General features: G+C 40.7%; 1 protein-coding gene across 3 annotated transcripts; it reads right to left on the bottom strand.

The window, feature by feature from the left end:
* Positions 1 to 525: 525 nt before the first annotated feature.
* Positions 526 to 21,964, bottom strand: HDAC11 (histone deacetylase 11). 3 transcript variants are annotated; one of them, XM_058844860.1, is made up of 10 exons: positions 21,881 to 21,964; positions 20,360 to 20,508; positions 18,258 to 18,358; positions 14,347 to 14,463; positions 11,652 to 11,694; positions 11,431 to 11,507; positions 10,101 to 10,163; positions 8,136 to 8,232; positions 5,260 to 5,438; positions 526 to 2,413 (listed from the first exon to the last, which is right to left on the bottom strand). In XM_058844860.1, coding segments are annotated over exons 1-10 (1,071 nt in total). In that variant the 5' UTR covers positions 21,883 to 21,964; the 3' UTR covers positions 526 to 2,170. The 3 variants fall into 3 exon arrangements, with proteins under 3 accessions (XP_058700843.1, XP_058700842.1, XP_058700844.1); XM_058844859.1 differs by lacking the exon at positions 21,881 to 21,964 and adding an exon at positions 21,832 to 21,848; XM_058844861.1 differs by lacking the exon at positions 21,881 to 21,964 and adding an exon at positions 21,419 to 21,793.
* Positions 21,965 to 22,164: the final 200 nt, after the last annotated feature.

Raw genomic sequence — 22,164 nt, 5'->3', positions numbered from 1 at the left:
ATGAAGGAGTGACGTGTTTCCCATTTGTAACTTTACAATAAACACTGAAATGCAGTCAATGTGTCTGCTGCTGATCAGAAATTTCACAGGTGAGTCTGCGAGCCAGCAGGCTCTGCTGCAAATATTCAGCTCTCTGAAAAGACACTGATTTATAAAAGGCCTCTAAAACAGTGGTGGCTCAGAAGCTCAGTTACCAGTTTAACACCTGTAATACAAAAATACTTAGATTATAACTTACAAGGTAGGTAATGAAGTAGAACTTGGAAGTAGAAAGTGACTTTGACCCCTTACAACGACATCTTAAAAAGCATTTGGACAGAAAATCTGCAAGCTCTCTTCAAGGAGTCACCACTGAACTCAGAGAAGCTGTTGACAAACCTTGTACTACTCACCCTTGAGACTCACTGTAGTTTCAGACACATTTTAAGCATGAAAAATACATCTTGTCTGTTCAAGAAATTGTTCCTAGTCAAACTTTTTGACAGCCAAGGTCCATGTGAAGTGACAAGAAGTCAGTCAGCATTGTTCAACATCATTTTAATCTCCACTGAGGGAAAATTATAGAAATAGGTTAAACACAAACAGCAAATGTTTGCAGAAAGACCATGTGGTGCTATGACGGCAGTTTAATTCATAGAAATGAATTTTATAAAAATTATATGAAAGAATAACAACATCTTTCAGTAATGTCAGACAGTATAGAAAAAATAAATCTCAACATTAGTTGTACTCTGATGGTCCTTTTAGTAAGAAATTTAAAAGTGCTCTCGAACCCCAGTGTAGCAACTCAAGCTTAGTGCAATAGGTCAGATCTGGTTTAAAGCAGGTATTTATAGCAGTTGTGCAATTCCTACAATTGACAAACCCCATGATCTAAACATCAACACTAAATGAGGTAAGTATTATAATTAGAATTGAACATTCCTTAAATAGCTTACACAACAAGTCTACTACAAGGAATATCCTGGTGCTCCCTCACAGGATGGCTCCAACCTAAACATGATGTAAAACTTGTAGTACAAATCAATGAAAGTTATAAAAGCTCTTGCAAAATATACAGTTTAGTACATTTACAACCCACTGCTACAAACAGCACCTAAAGCAAAATATACCAACTTGTGCAAAGCCAAACTTCCCAGGTAGTGCAACTGAATTTGAAGCAAGTTGCTTTGAATACACTATTTTGTTCCCAAATCCTCCTAAGAGCTCTGTACAAAGTTAGCCCATTATCTTATTGTAGGAATGTCACTGCATTCCTCGATGAACAAGAATAATAAAGGATCTGCTTACCAACTATGACTACAACTAGAAGTATCATTACTCTCTGAGCAAATAAAAAACGCAGCACTAGTTGGGGAAAAATTATTTAAATGTACTCCTCCCTGTTTCATACATGGCAAGCTGGAAATAATAAGACAACCTATATTTCTACATAGTTTTTTTTTTGTAAGGTTGCTGAGAACTCTAAGATCAGCTTTCATTGGACTGTAGTTTCTCCATATGTGAGTTATTACAGTGCACAGAACCTATTGCCCGTCACATGCAGAGTTTGTTTGGAACACCAGACTGGTAAATGGTGAGCCTCTTATGGCTCATTTGCATATGGAGCCAAAGGTGTTTCATATTCTATTTCATAAGGTGTTTATGAGAAAGATTTAAGTCACTATCAACAACAGGAATAAACTATGAATTTACAAACATTTCTTCTACCTGTCTATAGCTTCAAAGCCATAAACAAACTACCCTGGCTTTTACAGTATTGCACTTCCCCTTAGTGTTAAACTGACAGTTGAAGTCTGCACAGAACTTGTTTTATAACACTATCTCAATTTAAAAAGCAATAAATAAAACACAGCATTTAAAAAACCTCACAAAACAGTAGCTTTAGTCCATAGTCCTCCCACCTCAGACAATTCTCCACCATCTGAAACAGGTCTGGGACAGTCTTCGGATACCAGCTGCATAGTTCTTCCAACATAACAGACCCCCATACCAATCAGAGAAGCAAATTAAGCTTTCTACAGCAGTATTAAACACAAAGACAGTACCCTTGAGAACATATCTCAATTAGCTTAAAAGAATGTGTTGCCCTAGCTCAAGATAAATTCAGGAGTTAGACAGAGTTATTCTGTATTGCCTCTGAGTTACATGACTAACATTTGGTGACCTGTCACTGCAGTGACAAGTTGCTGAAGTCCTTAGCAGAGTCTCTGACCATCTGATCCAGGCTGGGACTCCCAAGTGCACAGGCTGCCCGCTCCCTGCCCAGGAGCCCCAGGCTATGCAGGTTGAGGATGGAGTCAGCAATGATCCGTGCCGTCCTCTTCTGGTACCCCCCGGATGTTACCATCAGCACAGGGATCCCACGGCTCCTGGTAGCCCTGAACACCACCTCATCCCTCTTCACAATGCCCTGCAAGATCACCACAGGAAAAAATAAGTGATAGCAACATGATGCTTCAGTTCTAGCCTGTGGTTTATGGATTTAGAGTATTGGATGCTTGCTAAGTGTTTAAGCTTTACAGTTTACAGTAGCAATTAAAAATTCATTGATAAGTCCTGTTAGCTGGTTTGCATGCATAATCATTAAAAAAAATAAAAAATAAATAAAATACATCCCCCAAAACCCCCAGCATATCAAATCTCCTTGGCTTGTTTTAGAGGACACAGCAGATAAGTCTTTAAAAAGACCTTTTTTAAAATTTTAAATGAATTCTGTCTCAAAAGCCATAAAGTCTAAACTGATTGCAAATTTTGCAAGTGTTCACCCTATTTTCCAGGTGAGGAATTGAGACTGGAAAGACTCTCTGCATTCACAGTCTTTTAGTTTCTACTCAACTTGCACAGCACCCTCTATCAAAAGTTTATTAACTTGACCAAAATTTCACAACCCTACAGAATAATCCAAAATTCAAATCAAATTTTGTACATTCACAATCACTGGCTGAATCTTAAGTCCCAGTTCCTGCAATAAGAGCCTGTGGTTAACGCTAGAAGAATCTGTGGGTGAAGGGGAAGTTGCAGAATATAAGAAATGGTGAATCCATAAAAAGGAAACAAATTCTAAGTAATTTCTTACTAGAAGAAGGTTATGGAACTGAAAAATAACAAAGACTGCTGACCAAGAGGTGCTGTACTGCCACTGAACCCAGGCAAGAGCAGAGTGTGAGTCTTCTGGGTTTCAAATAAGCATGAGGGTGAAAAATACTTCAGGAATGAGTGAGAACAGAATTAAAATATACTTTTGGAAAAGCAGAGTTCCAGATACATGCAACTCATTACAACTCCTCAAAAAATCCCCCAAAACCCAAAAACTTGCAACATAACTGACAACAGCTTACAATGGACAGCTCAAAACTTAAATAACTGCAAAGTTAGAGAAGGAAAAAGGCAAAACAATGCAATTAAATACAAACACAAAAAATTCAAGAAAGCAGAAGTGTTTCAAAATGAACATGGTTACAGGAAGAGTGGAAATACATCAAGAAATAACACCCTGCCATTAATTAGACCACAAACATGGTAAGGGGAAAGAATAACACTAATATAGCAGAATAAAAGTATCTTGTAAAACCATCCAAGAGTATTGTTCCCTGCACAGTCTGACACAGCCCTGTGAAAGGACGAGGAATAATAAACAGTAAGACAAAGGAAACGGAAGAATTCTATTGGAAACAGATCCTTAAAGGAAGCAACAGAATTACCAGCAGTGGATGTATTATCCCACACCAGAACTGGAAGTACCCCCTGCTCTCAGGAGCTTCAGTGCTTCAGCAGCTCCAGAGTGAGCCTGGAGGAACTGAGGGGAAAACATGGGCCTATTCCCACATTTCTGTGGAAAACAACAGCCTGGCACAGCTCCCACATCCAAACAAAGGGAAGAGAGACTCAGCTGATGCACCACAGACACTACAGCCTCAAGAACCAGGAAACCATCACTCGGAGCACTCTGAGGAGCCTCATTCAGAGCACAACTAATACTGCAGCAGGAGCCTAAAATAGAAATGACATCTTCAGGAGTAGGACTGAAGCCTGGACTAAGGACCTTTGAATAGAGGGACTGTGCAGGCACGATGCCTTTCCAAAACTGGGATTTCAAGCATTCACACCTGCACACCTTGCCCTCAGAGCAGACCCTAAAGGCCTGAGCTCCCTCCAGCTGTGCAGAGAATGCCTTTCACCTCTCCTTGTAGCCAGGGAAGCTGCTTCACCTTTCTTTCCCCATGCTTACACCCTCTGTCTGCACAGAACCCAGCAAGCTACAGCAACTCATTTTTCTTGGCAGTTAACACTGCTCCTGCTCAAAGTGCAAAAATTTGGAAATTTTTTTAAAGGCAAATCTCCAAGTTATCCCCCTATGACCAAGCTGCCACTTCCCTTGGTGGTCACTGCTCTCCAGAGGGCTCTGCTTTACCAAACCCCACCTCACACCTCGGGCCATCTCCTCTCCAAGGTCCCAACCTTTCAAGTCCAAACCCCTCAGCTCTTCCTTCATGTAAGAAAACTGAACAGATCAAGTGGAGGCTCAAAGGGGAATCTAAGAACTCACAGATCAAACAAGCACTCTTCTGTATTGATCTTGTGACCATTAAAGAGACCTAAATGTGAACAAGAAGAGACAGCACAGAGGAACTGTCAGAGAAGAAATCACTACCCAGGAAGGAAAAAGAGGACTGTAAATTTTTGTTTATTTTAAGAAAAGCAGAACGATAAAGACTTCTAGAAGAAGCTTTACAGAATAAACCAAAATTTGAGTCTGTTACCAAGCTGGGGAGAAAAAGTAAATGTTATCTAAAGAAAAGGATCAGGAGAAAGAAAATAACTGTTCATTTTCTAAGAATACCCAGCCAGGCTGCACAAAATTGTTATAATCATAAGGGTAGTTTAAAACAGCTGGGAATGCTACAAAGGAAATTAAGTGTAAGATACACACTGGGGGCAGGTGACAAAAGACATACACTGCAAAATGGGTCATGTGAGGGGAAAAAAGAACCAAAAAAGAACAAACCAAGCAGGGAAAATAGAAGTCAGGAGAAGTGTGAAAATATCCATGTCTCTCTGGTTTGGGTGTTGGTAATCAGTGCATTTTAGAGAGAAGATGAATGATAGTGGAACAGGCACCAGAACAAAAATATTCAGAATCAGGGAGAGACAAGAAGAGAAGGGTGAAAAGGCAAGGGAGATGGATCTGTGTGTCTGTGACAGGGCAGTATTGTTCCCTGCAGCCTGGGAAGGCTGTGCTGCTCCAGGGACACACACCTGGGGGGAAATGGCCAGGCCTCCCAGGGGATCCCCGTCCAGAATGTCAGTGCCAGCATTGTAAACAACGATGTCAGGCTTGAATTCATTCAGGGCTCCTTCCACATGGGTGTGCACCTTCTGCAGGTACTCGGTGTCCTCTGTGCCCCATTCCAGTTCCACTTTGCGTTTTATGGCACCTGAGGGACAACAAAGCAAGCTCTGCTCAATAAACAAAGCACTGCATTGAAAGAAAATGCACAATTTAGGTAAGCAAGCGAAAATAATTACATTTCTGGAAGCTCTCTCATTACATTGCATTTTCCCAGAAATATGAATTAAAGAAAATTATTAAACTTCTTGTTTTCGCAGCAAATGTAAAGCACAATGACCTTGAAAAAATTCCACTGAAGACAGAAAATTAGATGCAAGGCAAAAAAAATAATCTGAGATGCAAATGAAAAATGTTATTGAAAAGCAGCTGATCTGCAAGTCCAGTTACCAATCAGCAGAGAAATCATAAAGAAAATCATCAATTTAAAAGTAACCTAAATAAAGTGTAAGTCAAAGAAAACACTGAACTTCTATTGCAGAGGAAACAGCTGGGGGAAAAACAAGATAAATATCACTGAGAAATTATGAAGATGTTTTATTTTTATCACAACGCTCAAAACTTCACAGCAAGGGATCATGAATTTATGTGAACTGCTTTATGAATGTATAACAAGATTCAGCTCTGCCCCAAGCATTTTCAATTTAATGTTCTTACCCTGTAATCCTACCAGAAAAGCAAATATCAATTCTTGATTTAAATCAAATTATTTCTAATGCTTCTAATAAAGCAATAGAAGTAGAAAATGAAGGCTGAGAAGCTAAAAGAAAGAAACCCAAGGTTATGCAGCTGACTTTTGGGTGCTTTTATGGAGAGATGTGTGACTCTACCTCTGAATTAATCAAAGCCATGCCAGAGCTGTTCCAAGGTATGACTTCTACCTCACACTAAATGATGTGAAATCTCACATCTCAAATATGGATTCAGGCCCCATCAAGTGTGCAAGAATGCACCCAACACAGAATGACACTTAATTACTCTTGTGATTGCTGTCTTTTGTTTTGCTTCCCATCTTTGTTCAGGATCAGTGAAGCTTTTCTTTTTCATCCTGTTATTTTATATTGCATCAACATTAGCTTCAAAGATTTTTCTTTACAGTTTCTCAGAGTCTCAGCCCTTCCTGCTTACCCTTCAGTGAACTAGTCCTATTCCTCATCCCTCCTTTCTCCTCCCAAGCCTGTGTAATTCCACACTGCTTTGCCCAGGGACTCAATATGCTTATGGCTTAGCATTGGCAAGGTGAGCTGCTCCTTTTTTTCCCTTCCCTAATGAGGTGCATGGGGCAAAAAATGTGTGGAAGAGGTTCCTGCAATAAAACATGGAAAAAATGGGGCAGGAAGTCCAAGGAGACAGTGATCAGTTGGAGTTTACCCTAAGGATTCAAAATCTCATTTTCAAGCTTCTGCCCCTCTTCAAAGAGATTCCCCCCTGTGATCCCATCTCTTCCTGATCACCTATTGGAAAGGGTGTAAGGGACTTAGCCAGAAAAATCCGATTTAGACATTCTTATGTGAACTGGAAGAACTACATATTCACATGGCTGTGGCCAAGCCCTGTGCACCTCATCCTTCATCTGCAGAAAGAAAATTCTGGCATTCAGTGTGGTACTGCAGCTCAGTGGTTCAGACTTGCTAACAAGGACTGACTGTTTTGGTCTTAATCCATCTGTTCAAATGCTGCCATGTGATATATGAATAAAAGGATGTTGTTCTTCGGGGAAAATTCCCCACATCTGCTCGCAATTTGTCTGCCTCCAGACATGTGTGCTTTAAATGGTCATTTTTTTAGACCATTAAAACCTTGAAATTCTACAATTCTTAGTATCTTCACTAGCCAAAAGACAGCAGTGCAATGCAATGGACTTAACTCGTCAAAAATCCCAATTAAGTAGGTTTCTCAGAATGACAGTGTCACTGAAGGAATCCAACAGCACAACAGCTCCCCCAGCAACCCCTGACTCAGTGAACAAATTTAGCCCGTAACAAATGACAGTGTAACAGAATCAAAGCCCAAATAAACTTGGGGCTTTCGCATTCCAATTTAACCATTATAAAAGCCCCCCTAATTAACTGTGGCAGGTCACAAGACACAATAGACACATCACAACAGATCACAAACTACAACCAAACCAAATCGAGCTCTTAATGTGGGGATGACAGGGAAGGGGGAAGTCCCCATCCCTGCAGGGATTTAACAGTGTGCATGTGGCATTTGGGGACACTGGCCAGTGGTAGCAGTGCTGGAGGAATGGTGGGACTCAACCTCAGGGGAACTGATTTGCTTTGCTTCCCACCTTGTGTCACATTCAGATGCAGATTGTTTCCTTCAAGCTTATCAAACAAGTTCTACTGGCAAGCAACACCTGAATATTTTACAACTTTACTCCTAAGAGAACATGAAACCTTTTTACTCAGTATCAGCTAATCCTCAGCGAGTTCTCTCATAAATGTAATGTAAGGGAAAGATGAAGTTCTAATAACTCTCTTCAAATCAAAAGATAATTCAGCTCACTGCTCCAAGCTTTGGAATGGACTACTAACATCCACTGCCACCTCCCCACACCCTGCACTCCAGAAGGTCATTCCTGAAGTGAGGCAAAACACTACAGCACGAACACTAGTGTGATATATCGCAGTGAGCAGTGAAAATGATGTGAAATTAAAAATAATTAAAAAAAGAAATCTAGGTAATGCTGTTGCAAGGAAGCTTAGTAGTAAATAAAGGAGTTATGTAACAACACAGTAGGTCTGGTACATTTGGGAAGATGAATTTCAATTATACTCACGTTTAGCAAAACCATCTCCTGGGTAAATGTATCTGTTGTATGCATCCATAATATAAACCCGAGGATCATCCATAAAGTCCCTCTCATGGCCATTTCCCTGAAGAAAATTTACAGTTCCTAGCATGCCAACACAGAATTAAATACACTGCAAATTCTAGAGTTACTAACACTACAAAAGTCCTAATATACAGAATTCTTCTATCATTCTCTTATTTAAAGTCCTGGACGTTATTTTGAGGTGTGGAGGTTTGTGGGGGCATGACAGTATCAGTCTGAAGACTGCAAGTATTACCACAAATAAAATTCTTGTCTCTCTGAAGGTAATTTGCATAGATCTCATTAGACATGTAAGAAAAATAAGCAAAAATCAGAAGCTACTTGTCCTCAAGAGCATCACAAAAGCAACTGTGACCATCAAACAGATCTATCATCTTCCAAATGTGCAAGAAAAAGTCACTTTCAACTGCTGCAGGAATAGTGAGTATTCTTATGTTAAAATTAATGAATAAATAAAGCAGTCTACAGCTCTCCTGATAACCCTTGGTGAGGTAAGTATTCCCTGGAAAAATTACAAACACTAACAACCCAACAGTTTAACACCAGAGATTCGCTACATAAAATTATACTGGATGTAAAGAGGGATGCTCGAGAGAAAGCTCAGATTTGGAACAATTCCCCCACCCCATTTCTAAATTTAAATACTATTCTTTTGGCTCCCTATAATTTTCACTAATATATTCACCATTTTACCACAGCAATCACAAACCCACCACAGATAATTTTGTTTAAATCAGTGTATCATACAGGACCACAGCCCCTATCCCCAGAATTTCACTTAAACTATAGAAACAGACATTTACATAGATGTATCTGCTGTAATTCTGGATTTATGCTGACAAATGGCAACTCTATTTATTTCTTCAGCATCTTTGGTCCACAAATAATAGTTCATGCACGCAACCCTAGAAATATGAAAGCCTCTGGGGGAACCACTTCCCTATGAGAGGTGAAACTCACCACTGCACTAAGAATTGGGACAGTCACAAGATGAGAATATCTGCATCCTTAAACAGGACCTGCTGAGCTACTTCCCCCAAAGAAAGGAAACAACAGGTGTTTTAATGTGCACACTGAGACTACCAGCACATCTGAAAACCAAAATGCATTCCAAGAATTTTTCAAAACCAAACCAAATCATCCTCATATAGCACAAAACAAATCCACACAGCCTCACAGAGAGGCTGAAGAGAACCATGAACACAAAACACCTTTCTACTGCATAATCTGTGTCCTGCTATCATGGTGATTTTAGGACACATAAGAGAAATGAGAGAAGATTAAAAACCTCCAGCCATTAGATTTCCTCAGTGCCATGGAACTGTGTAAAAATGGTTTCTTTACACATAATAAATCACTTGAAATGCCTCAGGTGATATCACTTTGGTGCATTGACTGCCTTTCTAAAAATACCATTTCCATCCTTTCAGGATTTATTTTTCAAATCCTACCAAAGCTGAGATTTGATCTCAGTACCACAGTAAGTCACTTCACCAGGTGAAGAGGGATGGATCCTTTACTTCATTAGCCTGCATCTAGGCTTAGAATTAAACCACTGAAGGTCAAATCGCTCCCCTGCAGAGGCTGCTGCAGTGACCAGGCATTCAGAACTAGCTGGGATTCTGCCTGGAGAGATCCTTGTTTCTCATCCCTGGAGGCCAGGAGTGCAACGCAGCAAGATTTTTACATGCAGCCACATGATGGAGCTGCAACTCAGGTTAATTTTATTAAACTGGCTTAAGAGCCTTTTGGACCATAAAATATTTGAAGAATCAACTCTTCAGTTTTCATCATCTCTGATTAACTTTATATCCTGTGATTTTATGATTGTATTAAAAAAAGGTATTTATTACACACTTGTATTTCAAGCTAAACATCTGCAGCATTGAATACAGGTAAACTACTCACCTGATGGGCATCCAGATCAATAATTGCAGCTCTAGATACTCCTTGTACTCTCTCAAATAAGAACTGGATATATAAGCAAGGAAAAACATGGAGAAATTTATAAAGTTAGGTGACAGATTGAAACTGGAGGTTGAAGAATGCACAGTGCATGACTGTTGGAATTTGAATGTAGTGCACATCTGTATGTTTCAGTCACCAAATAAACTGAGACAATTCTGATACATTTAATAAAAACATCTCATTAATTGACATAAAAAATATTTTTTGTTAAAATAAAAACCCTATATATTTCCACCAGATAAAAGAGAGAGGCCAGGCCCACCCAGGGATCACAGAGCTGATGGTGGCACTGGCGCTGCCAGAGGCTGGAGTGGAATCAGTAACAGCATCCAACTGCAACAGCCTAATATTCAGTGTTCAGGAAAAACTGCTGTAAGGACTGCATGCCTCAGAGACACTTTTAGTGACAGAATTCATTCCCTACTCTGTCTGAAAAGAAAAAAACATTTTTACTTTGAATCTTAACTTTGCTAAGTTGCCATCTTTAATGTAGAGGTAGTAAAACCCAAAGATTTGGTACTGTCACCCACTATAATTTCTCAACTGTATTTTAATGGTAGGTGAAAAAAGAACACTGTGGATTACTTTTCTGCAAATTACCATGTATAGAAATTAGGATGTTATGTCACATGGTGTGCTGCAATCATTAGAGCCCTTTCATGTTTGATTATTACTGATACTTTATAAATATTCTGACTGATATTTTATAAATATTCTGGTATACAAATATACCATAGTTCATGTGATAAAAGTAAATCCTAATTGCAGAAGGCTCTTACTTCAGCCATTCAACAGCTAAATACTAAACGTATTAATTTCCATTTGGTGACTATTTTGGAGTCACTCACGTCTTTATTCATTAATCTGAACCACTCTGAGCCCGGTACAGTGCAGCTTGATTCAGAGAGGGGATTTTTTGTCTCTGCATTTGTCTTGACTGTAACCACTGAAATCACTCTGGAATGCCCAGGTTCACCTGCAATACCAAAATTATCACTGAGGATATTAGAAATACATCTGGTTTGATTTGGAATGTTTTTTGAAAGATAACATTATCAATGCAATTTCAGTGGTGCCTATTTACATTTATAATTCTAACCCCTGAAAGTCTTCCTTTCCACTTTACAACTGTCCATATCCCTATTCCTGCCCATCTGGAAATGGCTTCACTTTCTCCTATTAGGATGTAAATTAGTTCTTAGGAATTTATTTGAATTTCTCCTCCATTTGCACAAACAGCAGAAAACAGTGGTTTAAGAGCAGTTCTTACCTTGATGGCCAGTGTAATGTCAGCATACGCACAAAATCCTCCCCCTTTGTCACTGGAGCAGTGATGGAAACCACCCCCTGAACAAGAAAATGGTGAAAAGGTGAAAAGCTACATAAACAAAAGCCATATACTAAAAACATTGATGGGCTTTGCAGAGAGATGTAAATTAAAATCAAATGCTTTTAACTCACTATTTAGGGCATCACTGAATTTGGACTCACCCACATTGATGGCCCATCCTCTATCCACAGCAAGCTTTCCTGCCTTAAAAAAAAAAAAAATTGCAGTTGAAATTCCATAAATGAATGGGGCAACACCTAATGTCTGCTTCCAAGAAAACTACCCTCAGCATAAGGAGCTGAAAGAGTATTTCCTATGTCATCTATATTTCCTTCTCTGGCAGCTGTAAAGGGAAAGTGCAGTGCTGGGAAGAGTAAAAAATGAGGAATAAGCTCCTGATGTCCTTCCCGTTCATGCACAAATAGAGGAATGTAAGCTCAAAATCCTGGAACACAGACATAAAAAACCATAGTTCCAGCTGGGGATGGGACCAGACAAGTGCTCCAGTGTGGAGTGTCCTGGGACTTTTTTATTTTTTATATGATAGAACAGGCAGAATATAGAATAGTACTGATCTTCTCCCCTCAAGTACAGGAATGTGCCTGTATCTCTACTTTGAACTCAAATGACAGTCAGGGAAGGGAAAGTATTGACAGAGAAGATATAGACAAGGCTAATGGAATTTTAACTGAAAATCCTGATTATTTTGGCCAGGAAGAGTCAAAAAAGTGTTTAAGTGCAGCATTCCTTAACTGGTCTGTTAAAATCAGTATTACTTTAAGATATTACTAGTTACAAGTGAAAAAAAAAAAAGTGGAGAGAGAAAGCATTTAATTTTATTTTTTTTTTTGTCCATAGTAATGGAAAGAAAAAATTATACATCATATCCAAAGCGAAGTCTGGACAGTTATGAAGTCTTTATAATTATTTATATGTTTATATATATATTAAATATAAAGTATTTACATTTGAGCAGCTTTAATTCAGTACTAGGACAACTACTGGCATGGTAAACATGATCCTGCTATGATCATGCCAACTTACACAAATTAGGTGTTGGGGAAAGATTGCCCTTTCTGAACTATAAAACCCACTAAGTCTCAGGGAGAACACATTATCTGTGATTTATCACGCTTCCTAGGCATTCCTCAGCAAAACCCAATCTTCCCACATTGCTAAAATATCATTAAAAAGTAGAGTAATTTTTGTAATAAACAGGCCCATCAGAAATAGCAAAAAATTGCACTTCTGAAATGTACTGTAAGAATTTTATTGTCTGATGAATCAAAATTGCTTTTAAAATACATACATATTTCTCCATAATGGAAAAAAAAGGTAAAAATAACAGTACATGGCCTCAAGATGAATCCTGAAACTCTTTCTCTTTTTGGTTCTGCTGCACTTCTCGCACCTGGATTTCTCAGTCTCTTCTGAGCTGAGCTCCTTCGGAATACTCCCTTCATGGGGATTTCTGTTTATCTCAGTTCTCCGGGACTGGAAGAAAACTCTAAAGCTCATTAGGATCTTGTTTCTCGTGTTTATTAGGATGTTATCACAAAACTTGGCAGGTCTCTCCAGATTTTCTCCACAAGTTCAAATCACTGCAACTTGGCACACCTTGGCTTTGATGGTAAAAAAATGGCCCCAAACCACACAGCTGTCTCATCTTTATATCTATTTTTATCCTATTAACAATAGACACATGTATTGTTTTTATATATTAACAAATAAGTTTTCTACATCTACTTACGTAACTAAAACTGCGACTAACTTTCAACAAATTTTCAATCAAATCACTCTTTGTGCTGCCAAAAACTGTAGAATCATGGAGAAGAAGGAAGAAGGAGAGCTAAAAAACACACCTTTTTCCCTCCACCTTTACTCCATGTATTTTAAATCTAATATTTTTCACTTCAGTGACATACTAAACGTTCTACTACTTTCTACTTAATTTTTTATAAATCCTGGTTTACCCAGGGGTATTTGGAAGCCTTTCTGTCAGTGACAAATAGGACTAATACCTTTTTGGAGAATAGGATAAACAGAGAAATGTCTCTCCATTTCTGGATTCCTACAAAACCCAAAGTGCCCAGGAATGGCATCTGTGTTTCAGAAGCCATGAGAAAAACCAGACCATTGGTGGGTGCCTCCTCTACCTGAGCACATTTCTAACTAGTGAACACATCCCTGGGAGTTAAAGATAACACAAGCACGGTGAACAACATCACCAGACTAGAGCAAGGTACAGGCCAGCTGGAAGCTGAAAGAGGCTTCACACACACAGAGCTCCTGTCAAGAAATATCCAAGGCAGAGCATCGGGAAGCTCTAACCTCTTCCCAAGTTCCTCTCTCTCAGACCATTTCCTTCATTTCTGTGATAATCTTGCAATGAAAGCATGGCTGTAATGAGAGAAAACTCTGCAGGTCCCAGCTCAGCAAGACTCACTCTGAGTGACAACCAAATATTTTTTAAGCACCTTGAACTATATGAAATTCTTTCTCCCTCCTCCTCTCCATCGTTACTTTCGCAAGTTCATGCCTACTAAAGGAGGCAGCACTTTTGTTATCTGGCGTATCACCATAATCAAATACATCTAAAGACTTATCCAGAATCCAGCAAGTTCTTCCAGAATTCAGATCCTTAAATAGTCCTTAAAAAAGCTGGTTTAGTTTTTGCATTTCCCAGTCTAACTCACCTTCGATATCTAGGAGCTGCAATTAACCCTGTTCCTGTATGTGCCATGGCAGCACTGTCCAAGGCTGGCAACCTGAGTTACATGAACACCACAACTCCCACGTTTACAGTGTTTGATGAACAAATTTAAATATGATAAAAGTGGATCAAGAGCACCTTACCATTATCGTTCCTCCTGTCTGGGTTCGTAGAGGTTTCAGAACTTTTCTCTGAACAACAAAATTTGGAAGAAAGGCAACTGGTGGAATTTCTGTGATTGTAGCCACAACAAATGACCACTGCAACAGGGAAAAAGAGATTTCCTATTAATGTAGCCCAGTTTAATGATGACACTTGGCTCTCTCATTCATTAAGACAGCACTGAAAAGGTGCTCACATCACAGGTCCTTAGGAAGAGTTTTAATAGTTTTAGATGGCAGTGACCACACCGGTTCTTATTAGTGACCTCTAAATAGGTTCATCCTCAAGTTTTTAACTATGAGAATCATCACTTCCCAGATTTCAGTATCAAACTGTATTAAATCAGCAATTTTTCAGGAAGATAGTATTTCAGAAAATGCAGTATCTCCCAGACTGGGAAGAAGAACTGTAAAACGTCCTTCAGTTACACTTGATACATGGTTCAAACCTAAAGTATCTATTCCTGTGAGGAATCAAAAGCATATACCAAGGAGAAAGCAAACACAAACAGTCAACTGAACTAAAGTTCAAATAATTAAGTGAACACACAGTGCAAACTTTAGCATAGAGAAATGATTAAAATTTATTTAGCATATTAAACCCTTCTGGAATATGTTTCAAGGAAACATTTTGTTCAAAAATCTTTAAGGTTAGAACACAAAATATTTGCAATATGCAAATGCTTTTTTTGCAAACACATTGATTACTTCAAAGAACTTCCACTAACACTGCTACCACTGATAACACTGCTAAATATATTTCAAAGGCTAAGTCACAAACAAGAATATACCTGTCCAACCAGTACTGAAAAACACCAAGGGACTGAGGATTATGACTTGCCACCATGTACAAAGAGTCTGAACAGGTACAGTTTTCTGCAGCATTAGGAACTGTAATGAGACTGAGGGCATTGGCTGCCCCATTCCTGAGCTGTTCACAGCTGGCAGAATGTACAGGTAAGCAACTCGAACAAAGGCAATCACATCCCCATCTCAGGGTTCTCTGATGCTCAAAATAACTTCCCAGTTAGCAATATTTCTATTACCAGGTACTACTGGTTGGGTGAAGGGGTGGCATTGTTCATGAAGTGCCTAAGTCCTAACTATATTTTGCCAACAGTTAATTTCAAAACCTCTCTACTTTTATATTTGCAAGACGTTATTCTGTTACCGTCTTATCAGCTGTCAATCACAGGGTGCTTTAATTATTTTTTAGTACATCAATCTTGATAAAGCCCCTTTCCAAGACATTTTAACTTTTCAACACATTATTACAAACTATATTCAATCCTGTTGTTCTAAAATGGATATAAAATGGTCACATTTGGATAAAAAATAAATTTGACCTCAAATGTGAATGATAATAACACAGAAAGTTTTAATGAAGTAAAATTAAATGTCAACTGGGAGAAGTGGGAGCAATCATGACTCAAACCAACAATTACGCAGCTGCAGGCTTCTAAGTAGAGGTAAGAAGTCCAGGTGTGGTGGGAATTTTTTGCTCCCAGGCTCACTAGTCACAGCTGGGGCCTTTCCTGTTGCCACTCACTGCCCACACCTGGGCCTGAACTGGGATTAGTAAGTCCCAACAGATGGGGGAGGTCACCAACTGGGAGCAAAGTCTGCATGTTCAAGAAGGCAGCTAGAGGTGAAGGAAAATGCTTCTCCACTCAATAACTGAAAATCTGTGGAATGTTTTACGCTTTTTTCTTCAGTGTGATGGTTTGTTTTCCAGCATTTCCCATATTAAATCCCCAGACCATTCACAGCTTTATAGTCAGCATTTGCATTTCAGTATTTGCTCATGTATGTTACCATAGAACTTCTCATAACTAAAAACGGAAAGGCATAGTCTGAAACTGGCTCTAACCTCATTGCCTACCTCCTTTCCCAAAGTTCAGAATGCTGACACGCAAGAAATCCATTATTTTACATAATTCTAGAAAAGACAGCAAGTGGAAAAGTACTGTAAGCAAACTACCCACAGTCCAGTCATTACCTTGGAGATCTAAATTCTTCAAAGGAATAACTGAAGGGGAATCACCCCAATTCAAGAGGCCAAACTTTGCTGTGAGGACTGAGCAGAGAAACAGGGGGACCTTTCCTGCTAACATAGACCCGATTTCCAGTAGCAGAGGTACCGTGTGCATGCCTTTTTGTTTCCCATCACCCAACACTCAGCTGGCCTTTCAGCTGCTGCTAAAACATCTATCACCACCTACTCTTGCAAGTGTAGGCACTTTCCTACCAAATTCACATTCAGATTTTAAATGAACCCGCAAGTGATCCATTGCTTTAGGAGGCCTGGACATTCTGAGCAAGGTAAGCAACTCTGTAGTCTTCAGATGCAATCTAATATAAAACTATACCATATATACCTATTTCTCTGGATTTAAAGGAAAAACAGCACAGTAGACTTTGGATAAGGCAACAGAGTTTTCACAGGGCTTCTTCATATCTAGAACATTATTTTTATTTTGCAACTAAGCACTTTTATCTTTGCTGCTTGGCAGGAAGCTGTTGGCATGACCAATACATCTTCCAGTTCCTACACTTGCAGGAAATATTCTTTCAAGAAAAGGGGGAGAGGAGACACCCAGTCAATCCCATCTGCATACACACAAAAGTGCTCATTTTGACAACAAGACACAAGTTATACCAGACAATTCCCCTGTGAAACCATCCCATAGGTACTAAAAATATTATTATGGTATTCCAATCTGAGCTATGCATATTAAACCCTGCTTCAAAGAAGTGATTCAGTAAAAAGAGGTGGGTTATTCTATGGAATTAAAAGTTCAATATCAAGAATAGCTGCAATAATAACAAATCTAATGATGCATGAAATTGCACGTAACGCCATAGCACAGAATGAAGACGCCTATGAGAACTCAGAAAAGCAGTTAAGAATGAAAAAGTTAACACAAATAACAGATCACTTGTACAGAAGAATAAAACATTCCAAAAATAGCAATCCAAGGACTCTTCCACTGTGGAAGGGCATGGGTGACTCAAAATAACTTCTTCTGAATTATGAAATGGAATATTTCTTTTCTCTTACAAATCCATTCTCTGCTCTCCAAGCACAGTTGCAAAGTGAAAGTAACATCACCTGCACTCATCTACTAACCAATTCCACCCACAGATGACTGGATAGATTCAGATCCAAAAATCTCACATTTATGTTTCACAGTTACACTCAAGTTAAACAAACAGTTGTTTCCTTTAGAAATATACAAGCAATATTCTTTATCCCCCCTGAAGTTCTATGTGAGCTGGCTCTGGAAACCTTCACAACAAATAATGTGCTTGATTAGGCCCTTACACTGATCTTTCAACTCTCTCCATACTCCACTGATGCAGGCAGTGTCTGAGTATGAAGCCAGTAGCTCCCCCCAACACCCTAACCACAAAACCCCCACAATCTGTCAAGGTTACATAACCCTAAACCCCATAAAGCCATCCCTGCATTAGAAAACATCCAATGAAGTACCCCATGTTAGTGGTTTCTATTGTATTTTCAATTTCAGAACTGTATTTTACCAGAGTACAACAAAACTTACACCTCTCAACACTAAAAACCTGGCACTAACAAGAATATTACTGACATCTCAGACATTCTAATTTTCCCTATGTTTAACTTCCCTGAAATATCCTTTCAGGTCACCTGTTTAACATGGTAGACCCTCTTTCCCATCCACCCCTCTGTAGTGTGAACTGTCAAATATTTCTGTGGTTTTCTTTCAGTATTCTCAGTAATAGTGTCATCAGTGTGATCAACAGATACCATTCTATATCTGTAAGCTGATTTAAAACAACTGTACAAGACATTCACTGCCTTTGACACTCACTCTGGACTGTTTGCTAGAAAAACACATGAACAGGTACAGCACCTTTAATTTATTAAGGTAGCGCCTGGTGTGAACAACCAAGAGATCTTCATCAGTTGCCTCCCGTGCCTGCACAATCGAGTCATCTGCAATTAGTTTTTCTTCTGCAAGAGGAGAGAAATAACAATTGGCATGGTACATTGTACTACTTAGGTCCCCATGTCCCCCCTCCAAACACTCTACTCTGACCTTGGTGTTGTAACCTCCTCTGTCATGTTTATTGCTGGAATGGCTTTAGGTTGCTCAGAGTTTGCAAGTTTTCTAAATACAGCCTCTATGTCACAGGTAAGCTGTTTGGGTAGTATGTATTTGAGAAATACTGTGTACAGAAAGTTTTCAGAGTATGCTAAGATCATGGCAAGTTCTTCTCTGAACTGAAAGGACAGACAGGTAATGACAGAATGAACACACACTGGAATCACACAACTCCTCACAGTTTAGGGCTTGGTGCAGTGGGTAAATCTTGGTGTTTGTACCATCAAATAGTCACCATTATTTTAACATGTTTTACGAAATCCCACAGTTTATACTAGGATTTAACCCCCTAAATCACAGAATAAAGAAATAAATCAAAATTCAGAACAAAGTAATGGCTCGGATGTTCACAGAAGCAAATAAGCTTAATTAGGATATTTCTATCACCACCTACCCTCAATCTGATTTCAAGAAAAAACAATGAGCAGCTATTAATTCTTTCCCTTAGAGTCCAAAAGATTGTTTTAAAACTTAGTTTGATAAGAGCAAGTTACTCCAAGAATTCAGAATAAGTGCATATGCATATACAAACAACAATTACAAGGAATCCTGTCGATCTTCCCAGGCATATTTTGATATTTAATTGCTGCATGGCTGTAGCCTTCTAAGCCTGTATCTCTCCTTTAATTTTATACTTGGAAGAGAAAGAAAACAACTTGGAAATGGGAGAGATTTTGCTCTGACGCGTTATAAAAGAACAGCACCTGCAACAACATTTCTTTTGGCAAGTTTCTCTTTCTGCTGACTGAGGTTTGAGGAACAATTCATTCATGCACCGGTGTCAAACAGAGCCAAACTGCTGCCAGCTTTCTTCTCCAGGAGGAAGGCACTCTGGAAAGATGGCCACTGCTGATCTGTTCAGTGATAAGGCACAGGGGAGGTCAGCTGTTGCCAGGAATTGCTACAGAGCCAGAGCAAACCAAGTGCTCTGGGGTATCGTGGGGCTTCTTCCTCCTTTCAAAGCCAGGACAGTAAAAAATTGGGAAAATTGATTTTCTGTGAAAGCCTGTGACACTTCAGAACAGATCTGTCACACAGAAAAGAGCTGGAGGAAAAGACTTTACACAGAAGAAACAGAAAGGCAAAGGTTCTGATTAATGAAGAAAACTGTTGTGGAACCCAAGACAAAATTATTTAAGGTTGTTACAGGAAAAAGCCAAAACTCAGCTACTAAATTGACAGAATGCTCAAATTATTTGACCTCAGTTAAAAGAAGGGCAATCCTGAACTGCAGAGGATCATCAGCTGAAGGAGTCATTAGGATCAAATAAAGAGAAGAGACCTGGCTTTGGAAACACCAACAGCCTTTGTCTTGGCAAGAGAAAAAGCCTTTTTTTTTGCCTTTTTTTTTACCATTGATGAGCAAGTTTGTGCTTTAAATTAAGAGATGCCAAGATATGATGCAGGCCCTGATCCTGCCCCTGGTTCTTACATTTGCATGTATTAATGCATTTTTGCCTATATTTGCCAAATGGTTCAAACAGCAGTAATTAGAAGCATCATAAAAAAATCTGCCTGTACCAGAGGGGCCTCAAAGCTCTTTCCAAACATCATCAGAGCAATAGGATGGGACTGCTAAAGAATGGAGGAAAGTGCCACAGCTGCACTTCTCCTTCAGCCTAAGAAGCCCTGTGCACAGTCCAGGTTGAGTAACTAAGTTACACCTGCAGCAAACACCTGGTGTTTCACCAGCCAGAGGAATGCCTCAGTTCCTGCTATACCAAGTGTAAAGTCAGGGAAACCATACACTGCAATTCAGGTCTGGTAAGCCACACGTAAGTCTGCACTAACCACATAATTTTCTTTAGGTTTTGTGCAAATGTTGGTTTAAGTGTCACCTGTTATTTTACCTTTCAAGAAATTGATGACTTTCCCCCATTTCCCTGCATCAAAGGGGTGCAGCTTCTCAAGTCCCATGAAGGTGATGTTGTAGTCTGGGGAATATACGATGGGCCAGCATCCCGACGGTGGGTCCTCATACAGCTCCGTCCTGTGAGGCCTTGGCAAGCAAACACCCACCAATCACCACTTCAAAAACCACATACCAGTTTTACACTGAAGGCCCAAATTACCAATTAGTCCTCATTAATACTGACTTTATAATTCTTAAAGATGGTATTTCCAACAGGAAAATGGAAACATTTGGTTCTCCCCCTTTGTCTTTCCTGCTAATAAGCACATCTGCCTTCAAAGATGCAGCCAGTTTGCAGACAACGTAATACCTTCATGACTAGACTCCTGTTTTAAATTCCGTATCAAAACACAAACCACCACGCTTCTAACAACAGAAGCTTGGAAAGATTTCTACGCTCCTTTCCTAGAAAGCAACAATCTATTTTGTGACCATCTGAGCAAACTAATAAGCCTTAGGTTTTTATTTGCAGAGCACAGAACCAGAGGATATGCTCTTGACTCCAGACGTCACACTTGTCAACACTTTCCTTACCTCCCTGCTCCAAATTATTATATTTTCCCAACACCAGGAAACAGCACAGCCAGCTCGAATCCATCCTTCACAAGCCATTCACAAATCCGGCAATGCTGTGCTCTGTGTTTACGACCACAAACACCAATTGTTTGTGAACACCTGTGTGCACGCGTGGGTCAGCACACCAAGCCAAGGCTGAGAGGGGATTACGTTCGCACCCAGCCTATTCCACCACCTGCCGATTGCCTTCTCTGCCCCAAACTCCACTTACTGAGTCATGCCGAGACCCCTCCTGCTCCCTGGAATTTAAAGTTTGGAAAAGGCTTTGCAACGTACTGTGCAAGACACAAGAGTCTTTTGTGAGGTGAACAATACAAACAGAAACACCCTTATTTCCAGTCTGAACATACTCAAAAATACCCTTTCAAAACCCTGTTAGAAGCAAACCAAAGGAAACACAAGGACAATGGATGTTTCTCACCAGAATCCGCAGCCCAGTGCCCACACGCCACCCACACTGCGAGCCAGGCCTTCCCAGCCCCTCCCCTCGGCCCTCCCCGCGATACAAGGCGGGGAGCGGGGAAGGTGTTGTGACACCCCCGGCTCTGACAGCGAGGCCGAGGCTCCCGGCCCTGCAGGGGCTGTAAAGCAAGGCGATTACTCCGGAGCCCGGGGCGCTCCCGGCGGGACACCCCCTTCCCGGAGGGACTCCGCCCGCCGGGGCGGGGCTGGGCCAGGCCGGCGTCAGGTCGTGCCCGCGAGGGCTCGGGGAGCTGCTGCTGCCGCGCCGCAGCCCGACCCTGCGGCTCCGCGGCCCCGAGGCAGGACAGTGCAGCGCAACGCAGGCCGAGCTCTCCCGCCGCCCCCACTGCCTGCCGGAGCTGCCGCCCGTACCCGGTCCCGCTCCCCATGCCCCATTGCCGTGCCCCGAGCCTGTACTCACATCCCCGCCTCCGCCAGGCCGTGCAGGGAAGGGGCGGCCGCAGCTCCGCCCGGCGCGGGGCGGGCGCACGGCAACCCGGGCGGGGCGGGCAGCGGGCCCGCCCTCACGGCCACCCGGGCGGGGCGGGCAGCGGGCCCGCCCTCACGGCCCTGCTGCACGGCTGTGGCCGAGCGGGTTAGCACGGGTCTACGCACGGGATCGACTCAGAAGGTGTTTGTAAAGGGAACTGCGAAGTGTCAGAGCAAGCCGCTGGTCTAATGTTGGGGAAGTTAGGGAGACACAAC

Source organism: Poecile atricapillus, chromosome 9 (assembly GCF_030490865.1).
Source record: "Poecile atricapillus isolate bPoeAtr1 chromosome 9, bPoeAtr1.hap1, whole genome shotgun sequence".
NCBI classification, from domain to species: domain Eukaryota; kingdom Metazoa; phylum Chordata; class Aves; order Passeriformes; family Paridae; genus Poecile; species Poecile atricapillus.
The sequence above is the reverse complement of the archived record's forward strand: the minus strand, read 5'-3'. Positions and strand labels throughout refer to the sequence as shown.